The sequence below is a fragment of the Chiloscyllium plagiosum genome, chromosome 15, assembly GCF_004010195.1.
Source record: "Chiloscyllium plagiosum isolate BGI_BamShark_2017 chromosome 15, ASM401019v2, whole genome shotgun sequence".
Classification (NCBI taxonomy): Eukaryota; Metazoa; Chordata; class Chondrichthyes; order Orectolobiformes; family Hemiscylliidae; genus Chiloscyllium; species Chiloscyllium plagiosum.
The window spans coordinates 62,807,109-62,834,985 of NC_057724.1; the positions used below are offsets into that span (position 1 = coordinate 62,807,109).

At 40.2% G+C, this 27,877-nt stretch overlaps 1 protein-coding gene across 2 annotated transcripts in view; it reads right to left on the reverse strand.

Annotated features, from left to right (window-relative positions):
• Positions 1 to 26,137, reverse strand: part of nalf2 (NALCN channel auxiliary factor 2) — a 447,747-nt gene extending 421,610 nt beyond the window's left edge. The window contains exons 1-2 of one of the 2 annotated variants that reach the window (XM_043705041.1): positions 25,611 to 26,137; positions 24,366 to 25,186 (exon numbers count right to left, since the gene is read on the reverse strand). In XM_043705041.1, the coding sequence (XP_043560976.1) occupies positions 24,366 to 25,004 (639 nt within the window). In that variant the 5' untranslated portion in view covers positions 25,005 to 25,186; positions 25,611 to 26,137. Of the gene's footprint in view, positions 1 to 24,365; positions 25,187 to 25,391; positions 25,560 to 25,610 lie in introns of those variants that run through there. The other variant, XM_043705042.1, reaches the window with a different exon arrangement.
• Positions 26,138 to 27,877: the final 1,740 nt, after the last annotated feature.

A 27,877-nucleotide genomic window follows, 5' to 3' on the forward strand; every position in this document is an offset into this window, starting at 1 on the left:
ATTGACAATACCCCCAATTTTTGGCTTACCTGGGTGTCCAGGGCACACTTAAGGTCACTAATCTAAGCTACAAAAAGCAATGGTCGAAATGACTCTGCGGTACTTCACTATATACCTTCCTCCTGTCTGAAAACAGCTATTCACTGCTCTACTTTGTTTTGTAACACTCAGCCAATTTTGTATCCATCCTAACACTTTTCCCTTGATTTAAGTGGTAGTACAGAGATTGATTACCAATGGTAGAAGACACATTTTGTTTCAGTATATTGTCTTGCACTCAAGATCATTTTGCAAGAATAGAAATATAAAAGGAAACACCATTTTTAGGCTGCACGCAAAGAACATCCTGGTTGTTGACAAGTGAACTCTGATAGTTAGGCATGTTGTCATGGAGAATGCATCAGTAAGGTGATGACTGACAGTTAACTGACAGAGGGAGAAAATGAGGACTGCAGATGCTGGAGATCAGAGTCGAGAGTGTGGCGCTGGAAAAGCACAGCAGGGTCAGGCAGCATCCAAGGAGTAGGAGGATCAGTGTTTCAGGCATAAGTCTGAAGCCTTCCTAATGTAGGGTTCATGCCTGAAACATCGATTCTCCTGCTCCTCGGATACTGCCTGACCTGCTATGCTTTTCCAGCATTACACTCTCCACAGTTAACTGCCATTGTTTACATTGAGATCAGGGAGTTTGACTCTAATTGACCAAGGCATTGCTATGAGAGTGAAGTGAACAAGTGAGCGGCCATCACCTATTTTGTTTATTAGAAGTAGAGACATCATGTGTACATGTTATTTCTGCCTACAAAGCCAAGGGCCTGTATATTAATATTTGTAGCTTCTAATATGTGCAGCTGCACCCCACTGCGATCCCCTTTAGATCTTTAACATCTACCATAGAAGGCAGACAGGATCTTGGTTTCACATTTCATCTGAATGACACACCAGTGACAGTTGAGCATTTTCTCTACAGCACTGAGAGTGCCAGCTTAGATTTGTCTTTAGGTCTCTGTATTGGGGCTTGAACTCACAATTGCCAGGTTCAGTGGTAACAGTGTTACCAACAGAGCACAGTTGACACATGAGTGAATAAGCATAAATATATGTATTAAAAAAATTAAAATGTTAAATAAAACACAGCCCCTCTTACTGTGGGAAAGACTTCTCCAAGGTAAATAAAAATAGAACAATGGAATTTATGCGACAGTGCTCATGAAGGTAATAATTAAACATTAATTGATTATATAAATAAATAACAAGCACCTCAGCTATTAAAAGCTGGAATTTGCTTCTCTAACATGTCACACATAATATAGTCACATAACAAGCTAAAGTACTGTCATAGGGATACAGTTGTCAGGAACTATCCTGTTTTCCTTTAATACTCTGAGTACTAATTATCAGGTCATTCCCTAACTACACACATTCATTGGTTTGGTTCAGCTTTGATACCACCAATCAGAATTGGTGAGAGCAGTCCATAACAGGATTGCTGTGATCTACTCCTCTTCAATCTATATGTTTATTGTGTGCCGTATACCCTGCATCTCCAGTCTCTCTGTGTGGACTGACTGGACTTGGGGAGAGACAGATGAAAGTAATGGGGAAACAAACAGGAATTAAGTGGTAAAACTGAAGAGTAGGAAAGGGGATGTGAGAAGACACAAAAGAGAAGGAAAGAAATGAAAGAGACATATGTCACAAACAGTGACATAGAAAGCTATAGGTGAACTGCCCCTTTATTTCAGGATGTCAGGAAATAGGGAGAGAGAAAAAAGAGAGGAAACAGACATTTGTGGAGGCGGAGTAGAAAGAAGGGCAGGAGAGAAGGTGAGTGAGAGACAAATACACTTTACAAGACCAGCAAAGGTAAGACTTTCAAGTGTATCACTCTTCTGCCTATCCTGTAAAATCAGCGATTATATTCATCAGTTTCATCTGCAAGGCAGCATCTCACAAAAAGGCACAAACAAAAATCAGATGGTAATGGTTTCAATTCACAGTAATAATCAGCTTCAAGCAAAGAATGAGACATGCATATTGAAAAGACAAAGGGCTGGATTTTCTCATCCTCCAATGTGAAAATAACATATCATAAAAATTGCAAATGCGACAGAAAACATTGGCATTCTATTTGTGAAAATCTGTGTATAATTTGAGGATTCCCTAGGTACACCAAAGTATTACTGATCTACAGAGTGGGTTGAACGCACACACAAGCATATTTATACCAGTGAGGGCTGCTGTTGTATAAATGTCACATCATGTGATAGTCAATGTTTAGAAACACTAAATATCACTAATGCTTCTGTGCAATTGAAATCTTTCAGTTCTATTTGTGTTTAGTAATTTTTATGACAGAGCACTGGACTTTTCTTCTTATGTTCCTACCTGACACATCCCAGCAAGGCTGTGTAACATGTGATTACAATTCTTTCCTGCCCTGTCAAGCAGTATATATTAGAGCCACTTCTCATTATGTAATTTTATCTCTGTCGCTCTTCAAACATTTCGCAAAGAGAGCCATTTAAAGGGGCAGTGTCATCTGATTCAGCAATCACAACTCATGTTGATCCTATCATGAAATAATAAATCAATGAGATGATTAATTCAAAGCTATTCATCCCAATTTTCAACAGCAGACAAAAACTGAGGTGATACCATCCCAATAGACAGGCATGCACCTGTGCCCATAGCAACACGGACGAGATCTGATGGATTTTGCCAGACAATCCTATTCCTTTCTTTTAACAAGGTTGCAGCGACAGAAAAAAGCTTTCCCAGAGAAGATGCTTCGAGGGTTGCAAAATGTAACAAAGACAAATGTTATTTGCTACAGAAGAAAGAAAGACTTACATTTATCTAGTATTTTTTGTGACCACCTGATATCCCAAAGTGTCTTTCAACCACTTAAGTACTTTGGAAGTGTGGTCACTATTGTCATGTATGAAGTGAGGCAACCAATGTGTGCATTGCAATCTTCCAAAAACAGTAATCTGATGATAACCAGATAATTTGTTCTGAGAGCACTGATTAAGGGTTAACATTGGCCTGGACATCAAGTGGAATTGCTCTGCCATTAACAAAAATAGAGGTTGCTGGAAAAGCTCAGTAGGTCTGGCAGCATTAATGCTATGGTTAACGTTTCCTCAGAACTGCTCTGAGGAAGGGTCGCTTGAACCGAAACGTTAACTCTTGATTTCTCTCTGCAGATGCTGCCAGACCTGCTGAGCTTTTCCAGTAACCTCTAGAACATAGAACAGTACAACACATTACAAGCCCTCCAACCCTTGATGTTGTTCTGGCCTTTTATCCTCCACTAAGATGAGACCAACCTACATACCCTTCACTGTACTATCTTCCATGTGTCTATCCAAGAGTCACTTAAATGTCCCTAATGAACCTGACTGTACTACCACTGCCGGCAATGCATTCCACACACCCACCACTCTCTGTATCTGTGTCTGACATCTCCCCTTACTCTCCCTCCAATCACCTTAAAATTATGCCCCCTCATGATAGACATTTCCACCATGGGAAAAAGTCTTTGGTTATCCACTCTATCTGTACCTCTCAACATCTTGTACACCTGTTTCAAGTCACCTCTCACCCTTCTTCACTTCAATGGGAAAAGCCCTAGCTTCCCCAACCTTTCTTCATAAGACATGCCCTTCAGTCCAGGCAGCATCCTGGTAAATCTCCTCTGCACCCTCTCTAAACCTTCCATGTCCTTCCTATAATGAGGCAACCAGAACTGAACACAATATTCCTGGTGTGATCTAACCAGGACTCAACAGAGCTGCAGCATAACTTCACGGCTCTTAAACTCAATCGCCGTGCTATTTTTGTTTCTGATTTACAGCATCCGCAGTTCTTTTGATTTTAATTTCAGAAATGCACTGCCCCCTCTTTGAAATATTGATTAGGATTGAAGATTGATGGGATCTTGATTTCACATCTCATCCAAAAGATAGCACCTCCTCCAGTGCAGCTCTCCTTCAGTACTGCACAGGACTGCCATAAATTTAAATTTTGCACTCAAGCCTTGAACACACAAGTATTTTGACATGGAAGTAAGATCTCTGCCAACTGAATCAATGATGCATCTACAGGAAAACTGTTGGTAACAGAAAAATGGACATGTTGCTCACTGTTACATTTCTGTTCAGGATAAATGAGCAGAAGCTGTAGGGATTACTTTATAGGAGGCTGTTTTTGGGTTCAAGGCCACCTTCCAATAAACACAGAGACTCCTGTTGGATGGAAGCACAAGGCCAACCGAATTAATGCAGCCAACCAATTTCTTTCTACTCAGTTGCAAAGAAATAGTCTGAATTATCCCATCCTGTCTACATCAAAACCCGAAAAAATTATGCTTGCTGTATAAATCAGAAACAAAAACAGAGATTGTTGGAAAAGCTCAGCAGGTCTGGCAGCATCTGTGAAGAGAAATCAAATTCCATGCTTTGAGTCCAGAGACATCAGTTCTGAGGAAGTTCTGTTTTTGTTTCCGATTTCTCTTCACAGATGCTGCCAGACCTGCTGAGCTTTTCTAAAAATTTCTATGTTCTGATACATTTCCACACACCATCCTCCTTCAACATCTCTCACTATACCCTTCTCATCATAACCAGAGAATCACCTGCAATGGCTTTCCTTCCTGTTCTTGCTCTTTTATCTCTGTTACCCATCACAATTCCCTGCTGCTCCCCCTCCTATTTCTCACCTATATATCCCTTAGCAACAAGGCAGTTTCAGCCTCCACATTTACGTTGACAACACTTCACAGATACTAAATTGTCCAAATCTAGTACAATATTAACAGATATTTTCTCCTACTAATATTCAGAAGACCAAAGCTGTTGTGTTCCACTTGCCGACCATCAATTCTATTCTTCTCTTAAACAGTTACTTGAAGTGAACCAGATTCTTCGAACAATGTGTTCAAGATGAAATGCTGCTTGACAGAGAAGTGATGTGTCCAATGGTTCTCCACAGGACCATCCTTCAAAGTGACACAATGGGCTGCCGCATGATGAAGCATAGTGGTTCGTTCCCAAGTAATGATCATTACGAATCAAGGTGAAGCCACAGTGGAGAGATATCACCTGAATATAACTGAGCACAAACTCTTTATTTTGCCCAAAACCAAGGGGTTGATATTTAGCAGTCCTAGTACCACTTTTCGATCACATGTGATTCTTTGTACTTAATAAAAAAACACATTTGGTGAAAGTCCTGCCCACTTGATGTCTCCTTTGTACTGGAAAAACGATGAACGTGTTTTGCTACTTACAAACATAGCAGCTGTCAATTCCCTGAAACATGTCTGCACACTGCAGAATGTCTGGTGAGGCAGATGTCCCCAGGGGTGTCTTAGCGGGATTTATTTCCATGAAAGATTCATGCTGCAATAACTCCTTGTTCCAAGGAATGTATAACAGACCTGTTGACCTGCCAATTGAATGGCCCAAACTACTGATTGGAAATTTGGATACTCAGTCACACATTTGATTTTTGAACGAGAGACTGCAGGGTTTGAGATGTCAGTATGGGCACAGATTCTCACAAGGTGTAGCTCTAATGTAAAGTTAAACTTCCCTGCTGTGGTTAGTAACCTTATGTAAACACTTGTGATCACTTTATTATTTTATTAACACAGAGAAAGTGCAGACGCCCTCAGGTTGATGCGTATGTTTGAGACACAGCATTACACATTATGTGCTGTTCTTGAATTAGCACATTGTTGCATGTTAGTTCAGCTTTTTTTATGTTTGATTGAGACATAAAAATGTCAAGTAATAAATTAGTCTTTAAATGTATGCTAACAAAAAAGCAAGGAATTGAGAATACTGATTTGCCCCATTTGTCCAAACTGATTCAATCCATCAAGTGAATGAGGTAAAGAAAAAAACACACATTTAGATTACACTTTTCACAATCTCAGGGTATATCCAATGAAATACTTATAAATTGTAGTCCCTACAATAACATTGGATTGCAGTGCCAACCGGCACACAACAGTATGGTAATGACAAGATATGCTGCTTTTTTTTGTGTGCGATGTTGGGTTGCCCCAAGCTTGTGACAGGTGCTATGTAAATGCAAGTGTTCTTAAAATAAAATGTCTATGTTGAACAAATGAAATTTATGGAGCAAATCACTCTTCCCAATCTCAAGCTGCTGTACACATGCTTAGGGACCAATAAATATTGGCCACAATTCCAACTTCATTGCTCTTCTCCAAAATAAGTTTGAATACCTCATCCAAAATACATCCTCAAGTCACTTCATTGACTTCCTGTGCAAGATCTCCTCTAAGACAGTGAAGTAAAATTCCACTGTATCTGTTTACACTTCTATTACTTCAACCCGTCCTGTTGCTTTCCACAGATGGCATTTCCATGGCCACAGCAGGACTGCAACCATTGTGTTCCATACAGTAATCTCAGTCTGTACTTATCTCTATAGACTGCAGTCCCATTCCAAATACTTATCCCAGTGTGAACTGCTTTTGATGGGAATCAATTCCACATAGCCACTGATCTGTTGGGAAAGGATATATTTCTTGGTATTTCTGACTACAATATGTTAATATGTTTATGTGCAAATTAATTTAAAATTAAATTAGATGTACCAGCTGTAGCTCAGTTGGGAGCACTATTTTCTCTGTGCCACGAGGTTGTGGGTTCAAGGCACATCCCAGAGTGATGTTAATCTAGGCGGCCGCTCCAGTGCAGTACCAATGGAGTGCTGCATTGTTTACTGAGCGAGCTGTTCATAAATGTTATGACACACCTCCAGAACAGGTGGGACTTGAACCCCCCTGGGTCTCTTAGTCCAGAAGTATGGATACTACCACTGCACCACAAGCACTAAACTGAGGCCTGGCCTCCTGTCTAAGTTGGACCCATGGTATCTTGTGTTATCATTTCAAAGAACAGAGGGTCTGATCCCTCAATAGTTAGCAATCAATCCTCAATCAACACCAAAAGTCAAATTTACTGGAATTTTGCTACATCTTTCCTTACGTTACAGCTGACAGGACACTTAAAAACTATTTCATGCTTTCAAAGCACTTTGAGACATCCTGACAGGTGAAACATCCACAAAATTACCAGCCTTTCTTTCAAATAATCTGATCCTTTTCTTATCATCTACTTTTATACAATTGAAAGGAGGGAGATGCAGAGTTTGGGTAAATATTGAAAAGACGCAGAAACCTGTCATGAGCAATTATATGTAAAATAGATATGCATAGTGTCAGCCTTAGCTCACTAGCAACATTGAGTCAGAAAGTTGCAGATTCAAGCCTCAGTCCAGACACCAAAGCACATAACATAAGCTGACACTTCAATGCACTGCAATCTGAATGTCATACTGTCTTTCCAGTGAGGTATTAAATGAAGGTATGATATGGCATCCCAAGTGGTTACAAAAAAAGCCACAGCATTTATATTTAAGAAGAGCAGTGAGTTATCCCAATATCACAGCTAAGATATATTCCTCGAACAACATCACTGAAAAGGATAGCAAAGATGATTCTGGATAAGAGCAAAAGTAACAGGTAGTTGTTATGGGGTCTTTAACTTTCCAAGTATTGACTGGAAACGCTATAGTTTATGTACTTTAGACAGGTCAGTTTTTGTCCAATGTGTAAGGAGGGTTTCCTGACAGTATGTAGATAGGTCCGTAAGAGACAAAGCCACATTGGACTTGGTACTGGGTAATGAAACCAGCCAGGTGTTAGATTAGGAGGTAGGTGAGCACTTTGATAATCGTGATCACAATTTGGTTACATTTACATTAGCGATGGAAAGGGAGAGATATATACCACAGAGCAAGAGTTATAACTGAGGGAAAGGCAATTGTGATGCGATTAGGCAAGATTTAGGACGCATAGGATGGGGAATGAAACAGCATGGGATGGGCACAATTGAAATGTGGAGCATATTCAAGGAACAGCTACTGCGTGTCCGTGATAAGTATGCATCTGTCAGGCAGGGAGGAAGTGGCAGAGTGAGGGAACCGTGGTTTACTAAAGAAGTTGAAACTATTGTCAAGAGGGACAATGAGGCCTATGTAAAGATGAGATGAGAAGGCTCAGTTAGGGCACTTGAGTATTACAAGTTAGCCAGGAAGGGCCCAAAGAGAACACTAAGAAGAGCCAGGAGGGGACATGAGAAGTCTCTGGCACGTAGGATCAAGGAAAACTCAAAAGCTTTCCAAAGGCATGTCAGGAATAAAAGAATGACTAGGGTAAGATTAGGGCCGGTCAAGGACACTAGTGGGAAGTTGTGCGTGGAGTCTGAAGAGATAGGAAAGGTGCTAAATGAATATTTTTTGTCAGTATTCACACAGGAAAAAGGCAATGTTGTTGAGGATAATATTGAGATACAGGCTACTAGACTAGAAAGGATTGAGGTTCATAAGGAGAGGGTGTTAGGAATTCTGCAAAGTGTGAAAATAGCTAAGTCCCCTGGGCCGGAGGGGATTTATCCTAGGATTCTCTTGGAAGGTAGGGAGGAGATTGTAGAGCCTTTGGCTTTGATCTTTATGTCATCATTGTCTACAGGAATAGTTCCAGAAGACTGGAGGATAGAAAATGTTGTCCCCTTGTTCAAGAAGGGGAGTAGATACAACCCTGGAAGTTATAGATCCCTGAGCCTTACTTTAGTTGTGGGTAAAGTGTTGGAACAGATTTTGAGATAGGATTTATAATCATATAGAAAAGAAAAATTTGATTAGAGATAGTCAACAGGGTTTTGTGAAGGGTAGGTCATGCCTCACAAAACCTATTGAGTTCTTCAAGAAGGTGACCAAATGTGGATGAGGGTAAAGCAGTTGATGTGGTGGAAATGGATTTCAGTAAGGCGTTTGATAAGGTTTGCCACGGTAGGCTTTTGCAGAAAATATGGAGGCATGGGATTGAGGGTGATTTAATGGTTTGAATCAGAAATTGGCTAGCTGTACGAAGGTGGTGGTTGATGGGAAATATTCATCCTGGAGTTCAGTTACTAGTGGTGTCCCACAAGGATCTGTTTTGGGTCCACTGTTGTTTGTCATTTTTTATAAATGACCTGAAAGAGGGCATAGAAGGCTGGAGTAGTAAATTTGTGGATGACACTAAAGTCAGTGGAGTTGTAGACATTACGGAAGGATGTTGCAGAATACAGAGGGAGATAGATATGCTGCAGTGCTGGGCTGAGAGGTGGCAAATGAAGTTTAATGCAGAAAAGTGTGAGGTGATTCACTTTGAAAGGAGTAACTGGAATACAGAGTACTGTGCTAATGGTAAGATTCTTGGTAGTGTAGATGAGCAGAGAGATCTTGGTGTCCATGTGCATAGATCCCTGAAAGTTGCCACCCAGGTTGATAGGGTTGTTAAGATGCCGTACGGTGTGTGAGCTTTTATTGGTAGAGGGATTGAGTTTCAGAGCCTGAGGTCACGTTACAGCTGTACAAAACTCTGGTACAGTCGCACTTGGGAGTATTGTGTACAGTTCCAGGTGCCACGTTATAAGAAGGATGTGGAAGCACTGGAGAGGGTGCAGAAGAGATTTACCAAGATGTTACCTGTTATGGAGGGAAGGCTTATGAGGAAAGACTGAGGGGCTTGAGGCTGTTTTCGTTAGAGAGAAGAAGTTTAAGAGGTGACTTAATAGAGGCATACAAGATGATCAGAGGATTAGATAGGTTGACAGTGTGAGCCTTTTTCCTCAATGGTGATGGATAGTACAAGGGGACACAGCTTTAAATTGAGGGGTGATAGATAAAGGACAGCTGTCAGAGCAGTTTCTTTACTCAGAGAGTAGTATATGCGTGTGGAATTCCCTGCCTGCAACAGTAGTAGACTCACCTACGTTAAGGGCATTTAAATGGTCATTGGATAAACATACGGATGATGATAATGGGATAGTGTAGTCTAGGTGAGCTTTAGACTGGCTTCACAGGTCAGCACAACATCAAGGGCTGAAGGGCCTGTATTGCACTGACCCGTGAAACCAGTCTAAAGCCCACTTAACCTACACTATTCCATTATCATCCATATGTTCATCCAAGGACCATTTAAATGTCCTTAATGTTTTCATAGAACATATGCTCTATGTTCAATAAAAATCAGGTGATCTGCTCATTATCACATTGATGTTTCTGAGGCCTTACAGTCTGTAAATTGTCTGTTTTCAAAATTTTGAAAGAGACTGTGCTTCAAAAACTGGCTATTTGATGCCTTTTGAGGTCAAGAAAGACACCAGATAAATGAAAGATTCTTTTCTTCAATGACCAAAATCAGTTAGAAATACACATATTTTTCCAAGTGCAAACTGATAGAGTCACAGAGTCATAGAGATGTACAGCATGGAAACAGACCCTTTGGTCCAACTTGTCCATGCCGACCAGATATCCCAACCCAATTTAGTCCCACCTGCCAGCACCCAGCCCATATCTCTCCAAGCCCTTCCCATTCATAAACCCATCCAGATGCCTTTTAAATGTTGCAATTGTACTACCTCCACCACATGCTCTGGCAGCTCCACAAGCACCACCATCTGCATGAAAAAGCTGCCCCTTAAGTTTCTTTTATATCTTTCCCCTCTCACCCTAAACCTATGCCCTCTAGATCTGACCTCCCCACTCCAGGGAAGAGACTTTGTCTATTTCCCCTATCCATGACCCTCATGATTTTATAAACGTCTATAAGGTCACCCCTCAGCCTCTGACACTCCAGGGAAAACAGCCCCAGCCTATTCAACCTCTCCCTATAGCTCAAATCCTCCAACCCTGGCAACATCCTTGTAAATCTTTTCTGAACCCTTTCAAGTTTCACAGCATCTTCCGATAGGAAGGAGACCAGAATTGCATACAATATTCCAACAGTGGCCTAACCAATGTCCTGTATAGCTGCAGCATAACCTCCCAACTCCTGTACTCAATACTCTGACCAATAAAGGAAAGCATACCAAACGCCTTCTTCACTATCCCATCTACCTGTGATTCTACTTTCAAAGAGTTATGAAACTGCACTACCAAGGTCTCTTTGTTCAGTAACACTCCCTCGGACTCTACTATTAAGTGCATAAGCCCTGCTAAGATTTGCTTTCACAAAATGCAGCACCTCACGTTTATCTATATTCAACTCCATCTGCCACTCCTCAGCCCATTGGCCCATCTGATCAAGATCCCATTATAATCTGAGGTAACCTTCTTCGCTATCCACTACACCTCCAATTTTGGTGTCATCTGAAAACTTACTAACTGTACCTCTTATGCTCACATCCAAATCCTTTATATGAATGATGAAATGTAGTGAACCCAGCACCAATCCTTGTGGCACTCCACTGGTCACAGGCCTCCAGTCTGAAAAACAACCCTCCATCACCACTCTGTATCTTCTACCTTTGAGCCAGTTCTGTATCCAAATGGCTAGTTCTCCCTGTATTCCATGAAATTTAACCTTGCTAACCAGTCTCCCATGGGGAACCTTGTCGAATGCCTTACTGAGATCCATGTAGATCACGTCTACCAATGGTGAGAAGTCTCACAAGGTAGGAACTAACAAAGTCCCTCAATTCTGCTCTGCCATTCAGTCATGACTGGACTGCATACACTTTGATACCTCAGCCTTGAAAGTCTAATTGTCTCTGAATTAAAATATTTTTGGAAGAGATGGCTGTTGATTTCCCTTCATGTAAAAAGTGCTTCTTGATTCCCAACTGAACAGCTCACCTGTCATTTTTAGCTATGCCCTCTCAATTTTGAGTCTCACATCAGAAAAGTTTCCTTCCATCTGCTGTATTGAATCCTTTTAACATTTTCATCACTTTGTTCAGATTGCCCCTCAGTGTATTATACTCAAAGGTATGTACGACAATATTATGGATCTTGGCTGCACAACATAACCCTGTAAGTCCTGACACCAGTCTAATGAATCTGTGTTGCAGATTCAAAGGCTACAAACAAGTGATGTTGACAGGCATTGGTTGGCCAGTGCTTTGAAATGTGGTGAGAGGTGAGCAAGGATAAAACGTTTGCTGCAAAACATGAGACCGGCAGTGCAATACAATCATTGATCTTATTTCTAAGAATGATGAAGCATTGGTATTCATTCAGATTTTTAAATAAAGGTTGGTTTTGGGGAAAATACCTCATTAGATTATCTGCCGGTCAAACAAAGATACTCCAATCAATATCTACACACACCACTGACTGAAAATCAATGTGCACCTCTCCCCCATAAATATATCAATAAATCAATTTAAAAATGCTGCACTCCTTTTAAAGATGATTCGGAGATGCCAGTGTTGGACTGGGGTGTACAAAGTTAAAAATCACACAACACCAGGTTATAGTCCAACAGGTTTAATTGGAAGCACTAGCTTTCGGAGTGACGTCGCTCCGAAAGCTAGTGTGCTTCCAATTAAACCTGTTGGACTATAACCTGGTGTTGTGTGATTTTTATCCTTTTAAAGAGTACATCAAAAGAAATAAAAATCCTTTCTGCCCTATCGTGGTATCAAGAGCAACTGCCCACGTCCCACGATGAATTAAAGAAAAGTGTCATACTAAAAAATGCTTTCTGTTAATGTTCAAAGTCTAACTCGCTACAAATTTATAAGTACATGAACCTGTTGCCCAAACAGATCATTCAAGGAAGAGCCTTGTGCACTATGTTACTCAACCAGAGTTTCAAAGTGCATCATTGTCCCAGCTCAATTCCTTTCCTCCCCTGAGGGAGTACAAACTAGCACTGCTGTGAAGTTCAGAGGAGTCCATATGGCAGATCTGCCAACTTCAGGTACATGGGGGACTTCCAGTTGACAGGTTCAAGCAAGCACTTGTTCCAGCTCCATGGAGACAAGCTCAGGGATAGTATGAGTCCAGACTATTAAAAGCTGCAATTGGTATTTAGCAAGATAATCACATACATTTATAGTGCAGATGGTCATCAAATGAAGGATGTTGCCTGTGCTGGAAGACACAGAGGGAAACAATAAGATAAAGATAAATAAAACTAAAGATGAGCTGTACATGAGAGGGGAGATGTGCAAATCTGCATTCTTCTTTCCCCTTCCTCCAAAGAAGCACAAGTCATGTTATTAATGTTAGTTTTTTTTTCCATAGTTTCCACAGATCCTATTGTTTTAGTACAGAGCTTTACTTACTTCTGCAAATTTTACAATGGTTTTGCAGACAATATGACTGCTTTATTCCAAGCAAAATAGCAAAATCATAACCAGCAGAGCTGGAGGGCAAATAAAAGTAATACAAGAACAAAGGGATGCAGATGAAGAGTTAGGATCAAGAAGGAGAAAAGAAAACAAACATCAATACAAGCTAGTTACCTCTTGTGGCCCACCTTTTCCTGGTTTTTATTTACATATTTGACACTTTAAATATATTTAATGAGTTTTGAGTAGATTTGTAACTCAGGATGAGGCTCTGGATGTAATTTTGCTTGCTGAGCGGGAAGGTTTTGTTTTCAGATGTTTCATCACCATACTAGGTAACAGTGAGCCTCCAGTAAAGCACTGATGGTATGGCCCACTTTTTATTTATGTGCTTAGGTTTCCTTGGGCTGGTGAAGCCATTTCCTGTAGTGATGTCATTTTCTGTGGTGCTGTCAATTCCTGTTGTCTTTCTCGGGGGTGCTAAATGAGATCCAAGTCCATGTATTTGTTGATAGACTTCCAGTTGGCATTCCATGGCATTCCAACTGGAACTCTATCAACAAACACATTGACTTGGATCCCATTTACCACGTCCTGAGAAAAAGAACAGGAAATGACATCACTACAGGAACTGGCATCACCAACCCAAGGAAACCTAAGCACATAAATAAAAAGTGGATCATACCACCAGTGCTTCACTACAGGCTCGCTGATGATGATACTTAGTATAGTGACGAAACGTCTGAAAATACATCTTCCAGCTCAGCGAGCAAACTTACATCCAGAACTTTACATGTATGACTTGTGACTGAAAAGTTAACACCTAAGATTTGTCCAATATTGACAGTGTTGTTAATGTGTCCATTTTAGACTTCATTTTCAGACTGTGGGCCTGCCTGAAATGTCTACAAAAACAGAATTTATACATTTTTAAAAGAGAGGAAAAATTTTTTTTATGGTGCTATAGACATGTTACGACATAGAAGGAGACCCTCTCACCCACACTGAATCTTGGTTGAGCCATCTAATCGGTTCCATTCTCTTACTCCATGACTAAAGCCTTGTATGATTTTTCCCATCAAGTGACCATCCAATTTCCATTTGAAATTATTCATTATCTCTGCTAACACTATCCTATTTGGCAACAAGTTCCAGATCATTACCATTCACTCTGTAAAAATATTACTCTTTACATTCGCCCCACATTGCTTACCCAAACTTTTACATTTGTGTCCTCTAGCATTGGCAACATCAGCTGATGGGAACAACTTTTATTTGCCATGAAAACTTGCCATAGTTTAGTTCACCTCAATCAAATTTCTCAATTTCCTTTGCCCTCCAGTTTCTCCAACCTAACTTTGTGCTGAAATTCCTTAATCTCTTATAAATCTCTTTTGCACCCTCTCAAGGATCCTTAAATCGTCTCTAACATTTGCGAAACAGAACGGTCACAATACTCTAATTTGTAAAAGTTCAACATGAATTTCGTGCTTTTGCACCCAATACCTCAATGTGTGGACACAAGATCACAATTACTTTGCTAATTATATTCTTCATGTATCCTTCCTTCTTCAAAGTGTGATGCACATGAATCCCATATCAATCTGCTTCTGCACATACTTTAGAACTGTGGTTTTACATGTATGTTACCTCCTATTCTTTCTGCCACAATCCATCACCTCCATTTCCCTGTATTAAACCTCATCTGCCACTTGTCTGCCCATCTGCCAATCTAACTATGCTTCAAACTGTTTCCTTTATTCCTTGTTTTATTTCTCAAACATCCTCCTTCATTCCAGTTTCTTTTTATCCCTTAAGGTCCAATTGTCTTAAGTTTACAAATAAACCAGTGTAAAAGCTCTGTGGTTTTGTGTTTTGGCACAGTATAGCAAGTGACATTCCAGTTTCCTATTAAATGTCCATGGCAATCCTCGAAGCAGAGGAAGGCTCACAGCTTTTCACAGTAAGAGATGAGAAAAATCACTTGTTAATGGACTCGAGTTCACTTCTTTGTGGCAAAATAAAGAATGCTGTCAGAAACCCATTACCAAGTCATCTGCCTACCCCACTGGCGGATTGGGAAATAATGAGAAATGGGATGAAAGATCTTCCTTTTTAGCTTGAGTGAATTTTCCTCAATTAAAATTAGAGCACTTAAGAGTTAGCAACACTCAGATAAACCCCTTGAAGAAATAGAACAATTTTAGTTTACTTCCAGTGCCAAGTTCTAATTTGGGAAGGAATGAAAGGATAGGGGAGATAAATCAAAGGCTGAAGAGGTGATGCAATGTGCAGGGATTCAGTTTCTTGCATCATTGGGATTTCTTCTGGGACAGAAAAGACATATTCAAAAAGGATAGGTTTCACCTCAACTAGAGAATTATCAATAATCTGGCAGAGAGATTTGCTAGTTTTATTTTGGGAGCCTGTAAACCTTTGGAGAGGTGGTGCATGCTTCCGAAGTAACAGTGAAAATAGAAAGGAACGTGAGGATGGTCCTCAATCAGAAAAGAGCAAATTAATTAGGAAAGACAGACAAGAGCAAGTCAGACAACAAAGTAACTCTGAAGAATTAAACTGCATTTATTTCAATGCAAGAAGTCTTACAGTAAGGCTGATAAACTCAGGGCATGTACAGGAACATGGGATTGGGATGTCTTAGCTGTTAAAGAAACTCGGCTGAGGGAAGGACAGGCCTGGCGGTTCAATGTTCTGGGTTTTCGATGTTATGGGAAGATCAGAAAGAGAGGCAAGAGAGGAGGGGGAGTGGCATTTTTGATTAAGAAAAACGTTACTACTGCAATTAGAGAAGATATTTCTGAGGGATCACTTCGTGAAAATACATATGTTGAAATTAGAAATAAGAAAGGGATGATCACCTTGATGGGATTGTGAATTAGATTCCCCCCACTCCCCACCCCATCCCAATAGTCACAGGGAAATTGAGAAGCAACTACGTAGAGAGATCTCACACATATGCAATAATAATAACATTGTAATAGTAGGGGATTTTAATTTTCCAAGCATTGACTGGGACTGCCAGTGTTAAAGGTTTGGATGGTGAAGAATTTGTTAGATGTGTTCAAGAAAGTTTTCTTGATCAATATGTAAGTATTCCTACTAGAAATGAAGCAACACTTGACCTTCTCTTGGGAAATAAGGCAGGGCTGAAATGTTGGTAGGGGAAACCTTTGGAACTCGTGATCATAATACAATTATTTTTAAAATAGCTGTGGATAAGTATAAGTCTTCCATGAAAGTTAAAGTTCATAATTAGAACCAGGCAAATTTTAAGGTTATGAAACAAGAACTTTCAAAAGTCAATTGGAGTAGACTGTTCACGGGTAAAGGAACCGACCGACAAGTGGGAGGTTTTCAAAAGTGCGATAATGAGCTTTCAGAATCATTATGTTCCTGTTAGAGTGAAAGGCAAGGCTGATACGATTAGGGGACAATAGATGAATAAAGATATTGAAGATCTAGTCAAGAATAAAAAAAAATCATACATTGGATCTGGAACAGTGGGATCAGCTGAATCTCTTGAAGAGTATAGGGGCATTCTTAAGAAGGAAATCAGGAAGGCAAAGACAGGCTATGAGATAACTTTGACAGATAAGGTTAAAGTTAATCAAAAAAGATTCTACAAATACATTAAGAGGAAGAGAGTAACTAGAGAGAAAGTTAGGCCTGTTAAAGAGTACTATGCATCAGTTTTTACTGCTGAGAAATAAATGGAGGCTAGAGACCTCAGGAAAATAAATATTGATGTTTTGAAAACAGTTCACATTATAAAAGCGATGGAAGTCTTAGAACACATAAATGTAGATAAATCTCAACTGTATCCCAGAAAGTTGTGAGAAGGAGGAAATTGCGGGGCCCCTAGCAGAAATATTTGTATCATCTATAAACATGGGTGAAGTTCCAAAGGATTAGATGGTGACTAATGTTGTGCCATTATTTAAGAAAGGCTGTAAGGAGAAGCCTGGAAACCTGTGACTCTGACATCGGTAGTGGGTAAGTTGTCGACCGTGATTTTGAAAGATAGGATTTACATGCATTTGGAGAGGGAAAGAACAATTAGGGAAAGTCAGCATAGTTTTGTGCAAGGAAAATCTCACAAATTTGACTGAGTTTTTTTAATGGGAAAAGATTGATAAGGGCAGAACAGTCGACACTGTTTACTTGGACTTCAGTAAAGCATTTGTCGAGGTTTTGCATGATACACTAATTCATAAAGTTAGATCACATGGGATTCAGGGTGAGCTTGCCAATTGAATACAAAATTGGCTTTATTGTAGGAGACAGAGGGTAGTGGTGAAGGTTGTTTTTTGGACTGGATGCCTGGGTCCAGTTCCACAGGGATCAGTACTGGGTCCACTTTTGTTTGTCACTTATATAAATGATTTGGATGAGAATATAGGAGGCATGGTTATTAAATTTGCAGATGACATCAAAATAGGTGGTGTAGTGGACAATGAAGAAGGCTATCTAAGATTATAAAGAAATCTTGACCAATTGGGTCAATGGGCTAAGGAATGTCAAATGGAATTTAATTTGGATAAATGTGAGGTATTGCGTTTTGGTAAAACAAACCTTATACAATTAATGGGAGGGCATTGGGTAGTGTTACAGAACAGAGAGACCTAGGGTTTCATGTACATAATTCATTTAGTATCCTTGCCTTCATTGCTCAGACTTTTAAGTATAAGGTTTGGGATGACATATTGAGGCCTCTCATGGAATACTATGTGCAGTTCTGGTTGTCCTGTTATTGGAAGAGTATTATTAATTTGGAGAGGGTTCAGAAAAGATTTACCAAGATGTTGCTAGGAATGGAGAGTTTGAGATATAAAAATAGACTGAAAAAACTGGGAATCTTTTTCACTGGAGCATGGGAGGTTGAGGGGTCACTTTATTAAGGTTTATAAAACCATCAGGGGCATAGATAAAGTGAATGACAAGGTTCTTTTCCCTCAGGTGGGGGGGGTGTTCAAAACTTGAGGGCATATTTTTGAGGTGAGAGGAGAAAGATTTGCAAAGGGCATGAGAGGCAACGTTTTTACACAGAGAATGGTTCATGTGTGAAATGAACTGCCAGAGAAAGTGGTGGATGCAGGTACAGTTACAATGTTTAAAAGACATTTGGATAAGTTCATGAATAGGAAAAGGTGGGAGGGATATGGGCCAAGTGCAGCCTGTTGGGACTAGTTTAGTTTGGGAACATGGTCAGCATGGACTGGTTGGATTGAAGAGTTTGTTTCGTCACTGTATGATTCTATGTCCCCCTAACCATGACATAAAGAAATCCCACTTTTCAATCAGAAAAGAATCAATTTTGGGGTTAGATATGAGGACGCTGATGCACAAACACAAGAAAGTTTGAATAATCTTATTTCTTTTTAAATCACATTAATGTTCAACTAATTTGAATGTAATTGAATTTGAATTTTAATTAACAAGCCATCAAATTACTACAATTTACCTTTTCAGAATGCAACATATAGTAATGTGCTGTACACAGCCATTATTGGTCATTGCAGTCTTGCTCGCCATAACTATTAGGGATTGAATAGCATTACCCACAACTAGTTTTAGATATGCACTGTGTTGAATAATACTGAATACAGTGTAACAATACACATAGAAAAATGAAATAACTTGTAAGTACATACTACCTTTCACATTTTCAGAATGACTTGAAGTGCTGATTAGAGATAAAAATTTGGCCTGGGTATATGGGCAATACAAATGTCGAAAGTGTGATGTACACAACCGTTCAAGCTATTCATATTTTATTCCATTATTAACTGCTTAGATTATTACATTAAGAAAGTAAAATCTTAATGCATTCATCAATAACTTCAACAATTTGCATTTCAGTAGTGCCTTTAACATATTGAAAATGTTGGAATGAAACTTGTGGCAAAAAAGGCAGAGAAGTTTGGGTGGGAATATTCCAGAGTATTGCATGAGATAAGAGGGGAAGGAAAGAGGTAAGTTCACAAAGGGAATTGAAAATAAGGATGCAAACTGCCCTCAGGGAATCAATGTGTTTCGTGAACATAAAGGTGAGAATGAACAGCACTTGGGTGACAGTTGGGAAACAAGCAGAATAATTTTCGATAAAATTAAATGTGCTTGAAACCAGGGATTTGGAAAGATACTGACATGTACATTGTTTCAGTAAGTGGGGGTGGACCATGTTTGTATGACAGTGAAAGGTTAATATCCACTTTTATCCTCAATACAATTTTATTAGATGTCTGTTTTAAGGATAAATATAAACTAAATTATTTTTACCATTGTTTCAAGGGTGCAGTTGGAAAAAAATCTGATATTTCATTCTTTCGCTATGTAAGTCGGTCTTACTCCAGGGGGCCAGAAGTGTGCAAATGTGGCATTCAGCCATTTAAATATTGCAATGTACAAAATATTATTCATTATTTCTAATAATCGATGTAGATCTGATTATAAATGTAATTTTCCAGTACAGTTCCAAAATAACAGCAGCCAGTGAAACCCAAGATGACCCTTAATTGTAATATATTTCAATAATGAAGCGATAATTGACAATGTAATTTCCTGTCAATTTATGGAAAACTATTTCTCACTAAACTCTCAATAGCTGTTGTTGCTACCCAAACGTACTGATTGGTAATTCAACCTGACAGGGAAGTCTGGATTTGAAACTGAATAAAAACACTTAAGAAATTAACAACAATTACTGCAAAAACACACAAAATTAAAACTTCAAGCCTTTCACATCAATCAGGCAATTATCAGCCAATCAGGCTAAGACATCGTATGAACCTCTTAACTAAATTAGTGTTTCCAGTCATTCCCAAGCAGCCATTTGCCTATTTATAAACCCTATCTAAATCCCGTTATTATGTTCCAGGCTGTAAATGATTTCCGGGATCTATCCACTGACTTGTATCTGTATGATTATAGGTTTGTGTCTTTAATAATGCATAATTGCAGTATCTCTTCAATCAAACCCAGTCCAGATCCCAGAGACCATTGCCCTTTTAATTATTCCTTCAGCCAATAATCTCCCATTGCCAGCCATCAATTTGATTCCAGAAGCACATATCTGGTGTAATTTCTCATTTCTGTGACCCAATCAATGATAGTATATCAAAAATAACATTTTGTGTAATTTTAAAATTGTGCAGATAATCACTACGATAGTTCCCCATTCTCACCTCCTCTACAACTGAAGGCAAAATACTGCAAAGGCTGCAAGTCCGAAAAAAAAACCCAGAAAATGCTCGTGAAACTCAGCATCTGTGAAGAGAGAAACAGTTAACATTCTGAATCCAGTATGATTCCGTTCAGAACAAATCAGAACGTTAACTCTGTTTCTCTCTCCACAGATGCTGACAGACCTGCTGGGTTTCTCCAGTACGTCTTGTTCTTATTCTCTTCAACTACCCAATGATTCCAGGTCCTGTTGCTACCACCTTCAGTTCCAGGCTTGCTCCCTGGCATTCTCCATGGCTCTAAATCCTGCAATAGACCCCAGACCATACTGCTGTTTAACAGATTATTGATATCAATGCCTACTCAGACTTTCTACTCTTCAGCTCCAACTCTTACTCGAACCACTTTCTGTGACCATTCTGTCGACTTAGATGCAGTTGGAGTCAGGGAGTTCAGGGAGTTGTAGCAAAGTCTAGAATGTAATGAGTTATGTGCAAAACACAGAACACAATACAGCTGGATCCTTACAAATGGTTCTCAACGAGATATGAAATGCAACTTAAAGGTGCACTGAATGAAGCTTCCAAGACAATGATGGGAATAGGGCAAGACAATCCAGGAAAAAGGCATGTGCACTGTCGTCATCACTTAACAATTAGTTATTGAGGCAAGATTTAGTTTGCATCTAACAGTTGATCTATAAGATAAGCTACCAATAAATATATGTTCAAAATGTTGTTATTTCATAGGGGTGCTGTCTTTTGAGGCAGTGGGATGAAGAGAGTAATCTGACAGCTTCCTTAAATGTCCAATATCTCCTTTCTCATCATACTCATCAATACGTTCAATCTAAAAACCATCTGATTGACTCCTGAACCAATTCTCTCTGTTCATCTTGGTTCCTTTATCCCTCTAACTCCCTACTTTTAACTTTAATTCCTGAAATCTATTCTCAGCCAAGCTTAAAAATGTTTCAAGATCAATTTTATCTATCTCCTTCATAAAATTGAAAATTATGAAATCTAACCAGCCTGTCTTTCCTGAGGCGGACAAGGCCAACATGTTTAAACTTTGCGTCATCAGTTATGAATCCTGATAACTGGAACATTCTTGATCAATCAAGACTTTGCCTCTTGGAAGTTACTGTAAACTTCTTTTTAGCTCATCTCCCCAGGCTACACACAGAAATATGCAAGCATCTTCGCCCAAGCCTTTGTCAGTACATTTTGGAATTGGCTATTGAGAATGTGAATCAGTGACGCAAATATGAATCTCCAGCTGAAATTCCCTTGACCTTCTTTCACACCTCCATAAAGCAATGTGGCTCACATTATGAATTCAGTGTTGTGCAGGAAATCATGTTCAATCATTCAATGGATGCTGCCACATTTTGGTGTTTCAACAGATTTAAATATCTAATCCTTTTTTTTCTCTTTTCCACACACCTTCTAATTCAAGAACCAGTTGCTAGAACGTGACGGCAATATGGACTGTAGCTAATTATTTGGAAATGAAAAGAACAAGGAGGACTCACTGATTTTCCTCATTTTGTTGCTCTGCCTGTGGTAAGGCCTCTGCTCAAAATCTGCAGCAGGAGATATGATGACCATCAGCAATTTAGTGTGCACATGTGTAGAAATTATAACATTCTTTGTTGTTTTTGAAAGTAACTTTTAGTATTTGCTTACTACATTTGCATCTTTAAATCTACTTACTGTGAAAATGGCCTGCTTAGGGTCATACATTAATATCTTCTTTAAGATACAACGGGTAACATTCAAACAGCACATCTCAGTCCAACCTTCTTCTCTCATGGGAGAATTTGCATCTTACTTTTCCTGACTGTTAGTTGTGCTGCTCAGACAGAAAAATGAGCAAAACTGGAGAACTGAACCTCATGAGACTATGTGCTAGTATTCCAACACATTGCATTATAATGCCACCCACCCACACCTCCCAGATTTATTGACACAGTAATCTTATTTCAAATTTTCCATAGTTTCTTCTTACTTTTTGGCCACCATTTTGCCACCAAATGAATCTTCAAACAGAAGTTAGGAAAAGTACCCATCTATAATCTAAATCTATCACCTAATCACACAGCATGACTGAAACTCAATATGTGTAAAGTACCGATCCTCCTGATATTGGGCCATATTATCAAATAGTGCTACTGACAGACAGGATATTTGCATGAGATTTTGCTCATCAAGGTCAATTCCCAACTGTTTATTTACATAACATATTGCCATTTGGCCTACAAATCTGACTTCCCATTGTGTAATCCTGTACTTTACAGGATATAGAATTAACACCTGCTTTCCCTGTAGGATGTCAAAACAAGTTCAAGATAATGTCTTTAATGCTATCTTATTTTTATAGTCAAGAAGTCCAAAAGCACAACTTGCTGATTGGAGAAGGTAGTAGAGATATATTCAACATTACTGAGGCCAAAATCCTTCCAATGTAGGCTTAATTTTATAACCCATCATAATGCACAATAATATGATAACAAAGCAATAAACAAACACATGGGAAGTGCTATGATCCAAATTGAGTACTGTTTTGCACACTTCACCTTCAGACTAGCAGATGGCTGAGAGTGCACTGTGCGGCTGTTGCACCAAGGACTCAGTGATGTTTCTAGCATACAAGAGCGAAGCATACAAGAGTGATACCCCAGCTGTTTGTCAACCTCATACAAACCTTAGAAGTGTAACAGAGTTATCAACATGTCTGCAATTTTTTTAACCTTATTTACTGTAAGAAATTCAAGTTTCCTGTTCAAGTTTTGGGGAAAGCTTCGTATGTTGATTTGCCAGGAGCAAAACTACCCTTAACTTCCAGGTGTCTTTATGCTACTTAGTCTTGCTCCATGTCTTTACATCTTATGGCATATGCCTCTTTTATCACATACCATTTTATTGGAGCTTATTTAATAAAGAAATCATTATCAAACAGAAAGACATCTGGAAATCATGTATTCCCAGTGTTCTTAGCCTTGAAATAAAATATTCTTTGATCTCAAGTGGAAAAGGTATTCTACTGAATTCTAGAACCTTTCTCTATTATAACATTTCCATGCATATTATATCCATATTTCACACAGATAACATCACAAGGCAGAGTAGTTGGCACAGTGAATAAAAAAGTTTTAAAATAACATGATCTAACCAGCTCATAATCTGTGCATTTAAATAAATCAGAAACATAGACTTTTTGTTGCCTAATTACTGGCTTTAATTTGAACCCAAATTCATGATGCTGACAACTTTGTGACCTGTGAATAATCAGATGTGCACAGTGATGGCATTCAAATCCTATCCTCTCATCATGCACACTTTTTAAAAACATATTTCCCAAAGGACTGTGAGAAAATGTGCCAAATTTGCTAGCCTAACTGTTCAATACCCTGTTGTGGCATGATGATGAGTATCATAAAACATCTGCCAAGAATACCCTTCAATGAGGACCTTCCACATAGCTCGCTTGGCATCTGATAAATGATCCTTTAATTAGTTCCAACTTTTCCTGTCTATCTTTTCACCTTCCCCTGCAACCCAATGCCTGCAGACCAAGACTTTGCTCTCTTGTATTTACCTCTCTTTTCTCCTGAGTCCTAAACATAGCATTCTGTCCCCTCACACAGCCCCACATCCCTGTGTTGAGATAATGACTGATCCCACACTCTGCTGGGTTCCATGGAACTGAGGACTGCCACCTGCCCCCCCCCCCCCCCCCCATTATCCCCATGCCTTTTTTCGACCTTGGGGGGGATGTGGCATTGGGCACTTTTTCCACTGAAAGGGTTCCTTCATCTCTATTTCTTTGTTGTTGTTGTTCGGTGTTGACAGACTGTGCACAGATCAACACTGCAAGAGAACGAAGCCCAGACTTATCACCTTGAACTACATGGCGTTCAGCGTGTGCTGTTCTAACCCGGAGCTTTGATCATGGATTTTCGAATGGCCAAGTGGGAATTTAGATTAATCTTACCATACAGTCGCTCGGACAAGATTTGACTGAATACCCCGATTCCAAGTACTTGTGTAGCATTGCTTCGAACTCCTCGTATTTTTCCTGAGCATGTTGGTCTTCCATCTGGTAAGCCTTGATGCATTCACTGCAGACAGCCATAGCCCCTCCATCATCACTGATCCGCATATCCAAACTGCAGTTTAACCCATTCGGGTTGACATAATCCCGCAAAAGATCAGCAATGGTATAAGAATTGCAGAAGGACAGCCGAAGATGACTGAAGTAGGACCACAGGCAGGCGGAATCCAGACCTTTGGGAATTAATCGACAGGCTCTTTCCAACTCCTCACCGGGCTCAGTCAAATTGGTCAGAGACAGATCACACTGAGCCCGCCGTTGGCTCTGACCGTGTGGTGTTGCCAAGTTCTGCCTCGGTGCGGGGTCACTCCAGATCCTGCCTGCTGTTTCCCCGCTCCTCAATTTCGTTCCAGCGCAAGAGCAAAAATAATCAGACAACAGGACAGCGAAAAGAAACATAGACGCTAAAGACATTTGCCATTTCTCTGCCCTCTGTGAATCGACGCAGGGTTTCTCGTTTGCTGTGGGTGCAAAACAGATTTTCAGGACGGCATTACACATCCAAGCACCCCTGATCATATTTTGGAGGGGAGGGCAAGGGTGGGGGGAGAAAGGGCGGCTTTCCAATTTCCCCTAGTTCCCAATGTCACTTTAGCAGCCTGACTGTGTGCAGAGTTGCTAACGAGGGGTGTAAGTGCCCCCCCATCACCGGCTGGTCAAAATATAATCCATGGCATTTTGCAGGAGCTTGCATCCTCCGTCTGGACAAAACAGAAAAGGGGAGATTTGTTTTTATTTTGGTTGAATTTTTAAAAATTAAATAAATAAACAAACAAGCCCAGCTAGCATCCCTCCCTTCACCCCCCTCCCCAACACACAACCCCCCCCACCCCCCCACACTCCTCCTCCAACCTTCCTGTTGTTGTAGGCTACCTGATTAAAATTAAAATAAAAACCAGCGCGCACCCACTATTGGTGACAGAAGGTGCACGGCTCCTCATCGGTGTTTTTTTCCCTGCTCTCCTCCGCCGGTGTCCTTGTCCGTTTCCTGGGTCTCATCTTCGTTCCTTGACCCTTGTTGCCTCTTCCTTTTTCCCCACCCCTCTCTCTCTCTCTCTCTCTCCCTCTCTCTCTTTTTCCCTCCCTACCACCACCACCACCACCACTCCCCCTCAGCCTTCCAACCTCAAATTGTCGCCATCTTCAACGCGATGAGTACACCTTGAGATGTTTGGGGCAGGTCCAGGCGCCTGCGCTCTCCTCTGGTTTAGGGGGAAATTGACAGGGCCATTCAGAGAGACAGAAATTGACAGGGCCATTCACTTGCAGTGATCACACACACACACACAGACAGACACACACAGCAGGCACACAGCGACTCAGCATCACAAACCGCATACAACCAACCCCACTTGCAATCTGCCATTCTCCTCTCCCCCCACTCCTACCACATCTCTCTCTCTCTCTCTGTTAAGATTCACGTCTTTGGAAGTGAGATGCCGCTTGGCAAAAATGCAGAAGAGGAGGGGCCGTTGGAATGGGAGACCAGAAATGCGGCTAAGCTTTGCCGGACCGGCTATTCACATCACCAGAAAGTATTCGCCTGTTCCGTAAATGACATTGGGGAGGGAGTGGGGATGCTTACTCGTACCCAGAGATGTCATAAATAGGCAGCGTACAGATGACAGCGAGAAGCCCAAAGGACCTGAAACGATCACAGAAACGAACTGAAGGGTGACAAATGGGCGTTATTACAGGTGTACATAGAAACGTGCGGCTGTGTGTGGATTTGGAAGATTAAACCCAAATAGTTCTTTATTTTAGAATATGGCTGTCAGTAAAGGACAAGGTGGTTTTGGACGTTTCATGTCTTCACTGAAAGATATTCAATGTGTAGTGGTTGTGAATGAAACTAATCAGGTACTGAGGTTAATCTAAACAGCATTTCAGAATGAATGGAGTCTAGTTATTTAATTTCCATATATTCTTGGTGAATTGTCAACCTGGAATCCTGCACACAATTTTGACTCTTCTGCTTTTGAAAGAACGTTGTGGCTTATCCATAATTATGTTGGTGTCCCCAAATCTGTGACTGTAATTCTCATAACTCCATACCAGTAACTTTCAGTTGTCTTTCCACTCTTGCTCCAATACTGAAATTGTACCAATCAAATTCGCGATTGGAATCCTCTGTGAATGCAAATGTGATGCACTTCTGCTCAATCTCCTTAACTCCCTACGGACACAGCCAGCAACCAACATCCTTTTTACTTTTTTCTTTAATGGGATGTAAGTGTCGCTGGTTGGACCAGCACTTATTGCCAATCCCAAATTGTGCTTGAGAAAGTGGTGGTGAGCTGTCTTTCTGAACTGGTGAAGTCCATGTGGTATAAATACACCCACAATGCTCCGGTGGCTGCATATGATTCAAATATGCCTTGAACTTCCTTCCTATTCTTAGAATGTCATTTTTCCACCATGGAGTATCTAAATTGTAGGGGCAAATTACTGCAGATGCTGGAATCTATACTGAAAACAGCCAATGGTAGAGGTCACAATGGGTCAGATAACATCTACTGAGATAGAGCAAGCTAACATTTAGAATCTTGATGACCCCCCCCCTCCCCTCAGAGCTGAAGTGAATTTTGGAGGAGACAGCATATATGCAATAGTTTGGTGTGTGGGCGTATGTTGAGGTAGTGGGTGCAGAGTGCTGGTCGAGGAACAACATCTCATCTTCAGACGAGGCACTTTCCAGCCTTCTGCACTTAATATCGAGTTCACTACTTTCAAATTGTGAACCATTTCTCCCTTATCTTTTAGCTTGTTGAATTCTGTTGTTATGTCCTCTCCCCCACCCCCCACCCCCACCCGAGGTGGACTGTCTGTCCTTTCAAGTCTGGCAGGAGACACACTGTTGATCTACCATTCTCACATTCCGATCACTTAGTCTGAACAGTCGACATATTTTCTCCACCAACACCCTACACCCACTACTCCCACCCCCTCCACCCCAAACTAAAGCAGAAATACTGTTCCCCTCCACACTTCAGTTCTGATGAAGAATCATGGAATGTTCAAGTTTGTTAAAGAGTTCATATGATTTTTGTGGAAAATTTTTAAAAAATAATTTATCTGCAGCAGTCAATCTTTATGTGTCTGCAAGAAGAAGCTGGAGCACACATATTCCTGAATCTAGGAAGTTCAGGGACACGCCACTCTAGAAATTAATTGAACTGAAACTCACTTTCCAGAAGAAGGAAGCAAACACATTGTGGAAGTATAAAGATAAATGACAGGTGGCATTGCATGCAAAAAAGTGTACAGTGACACATTTTTGTAGAAAGAATGAAATAGCAAAATGTCGATAAAATGTGACAGTTTTAAAATGGGTATAGCACAGAGAGATCTGTGGGTCGCTCCACAGAATTCTTTGAAGATAGCAGCACAGC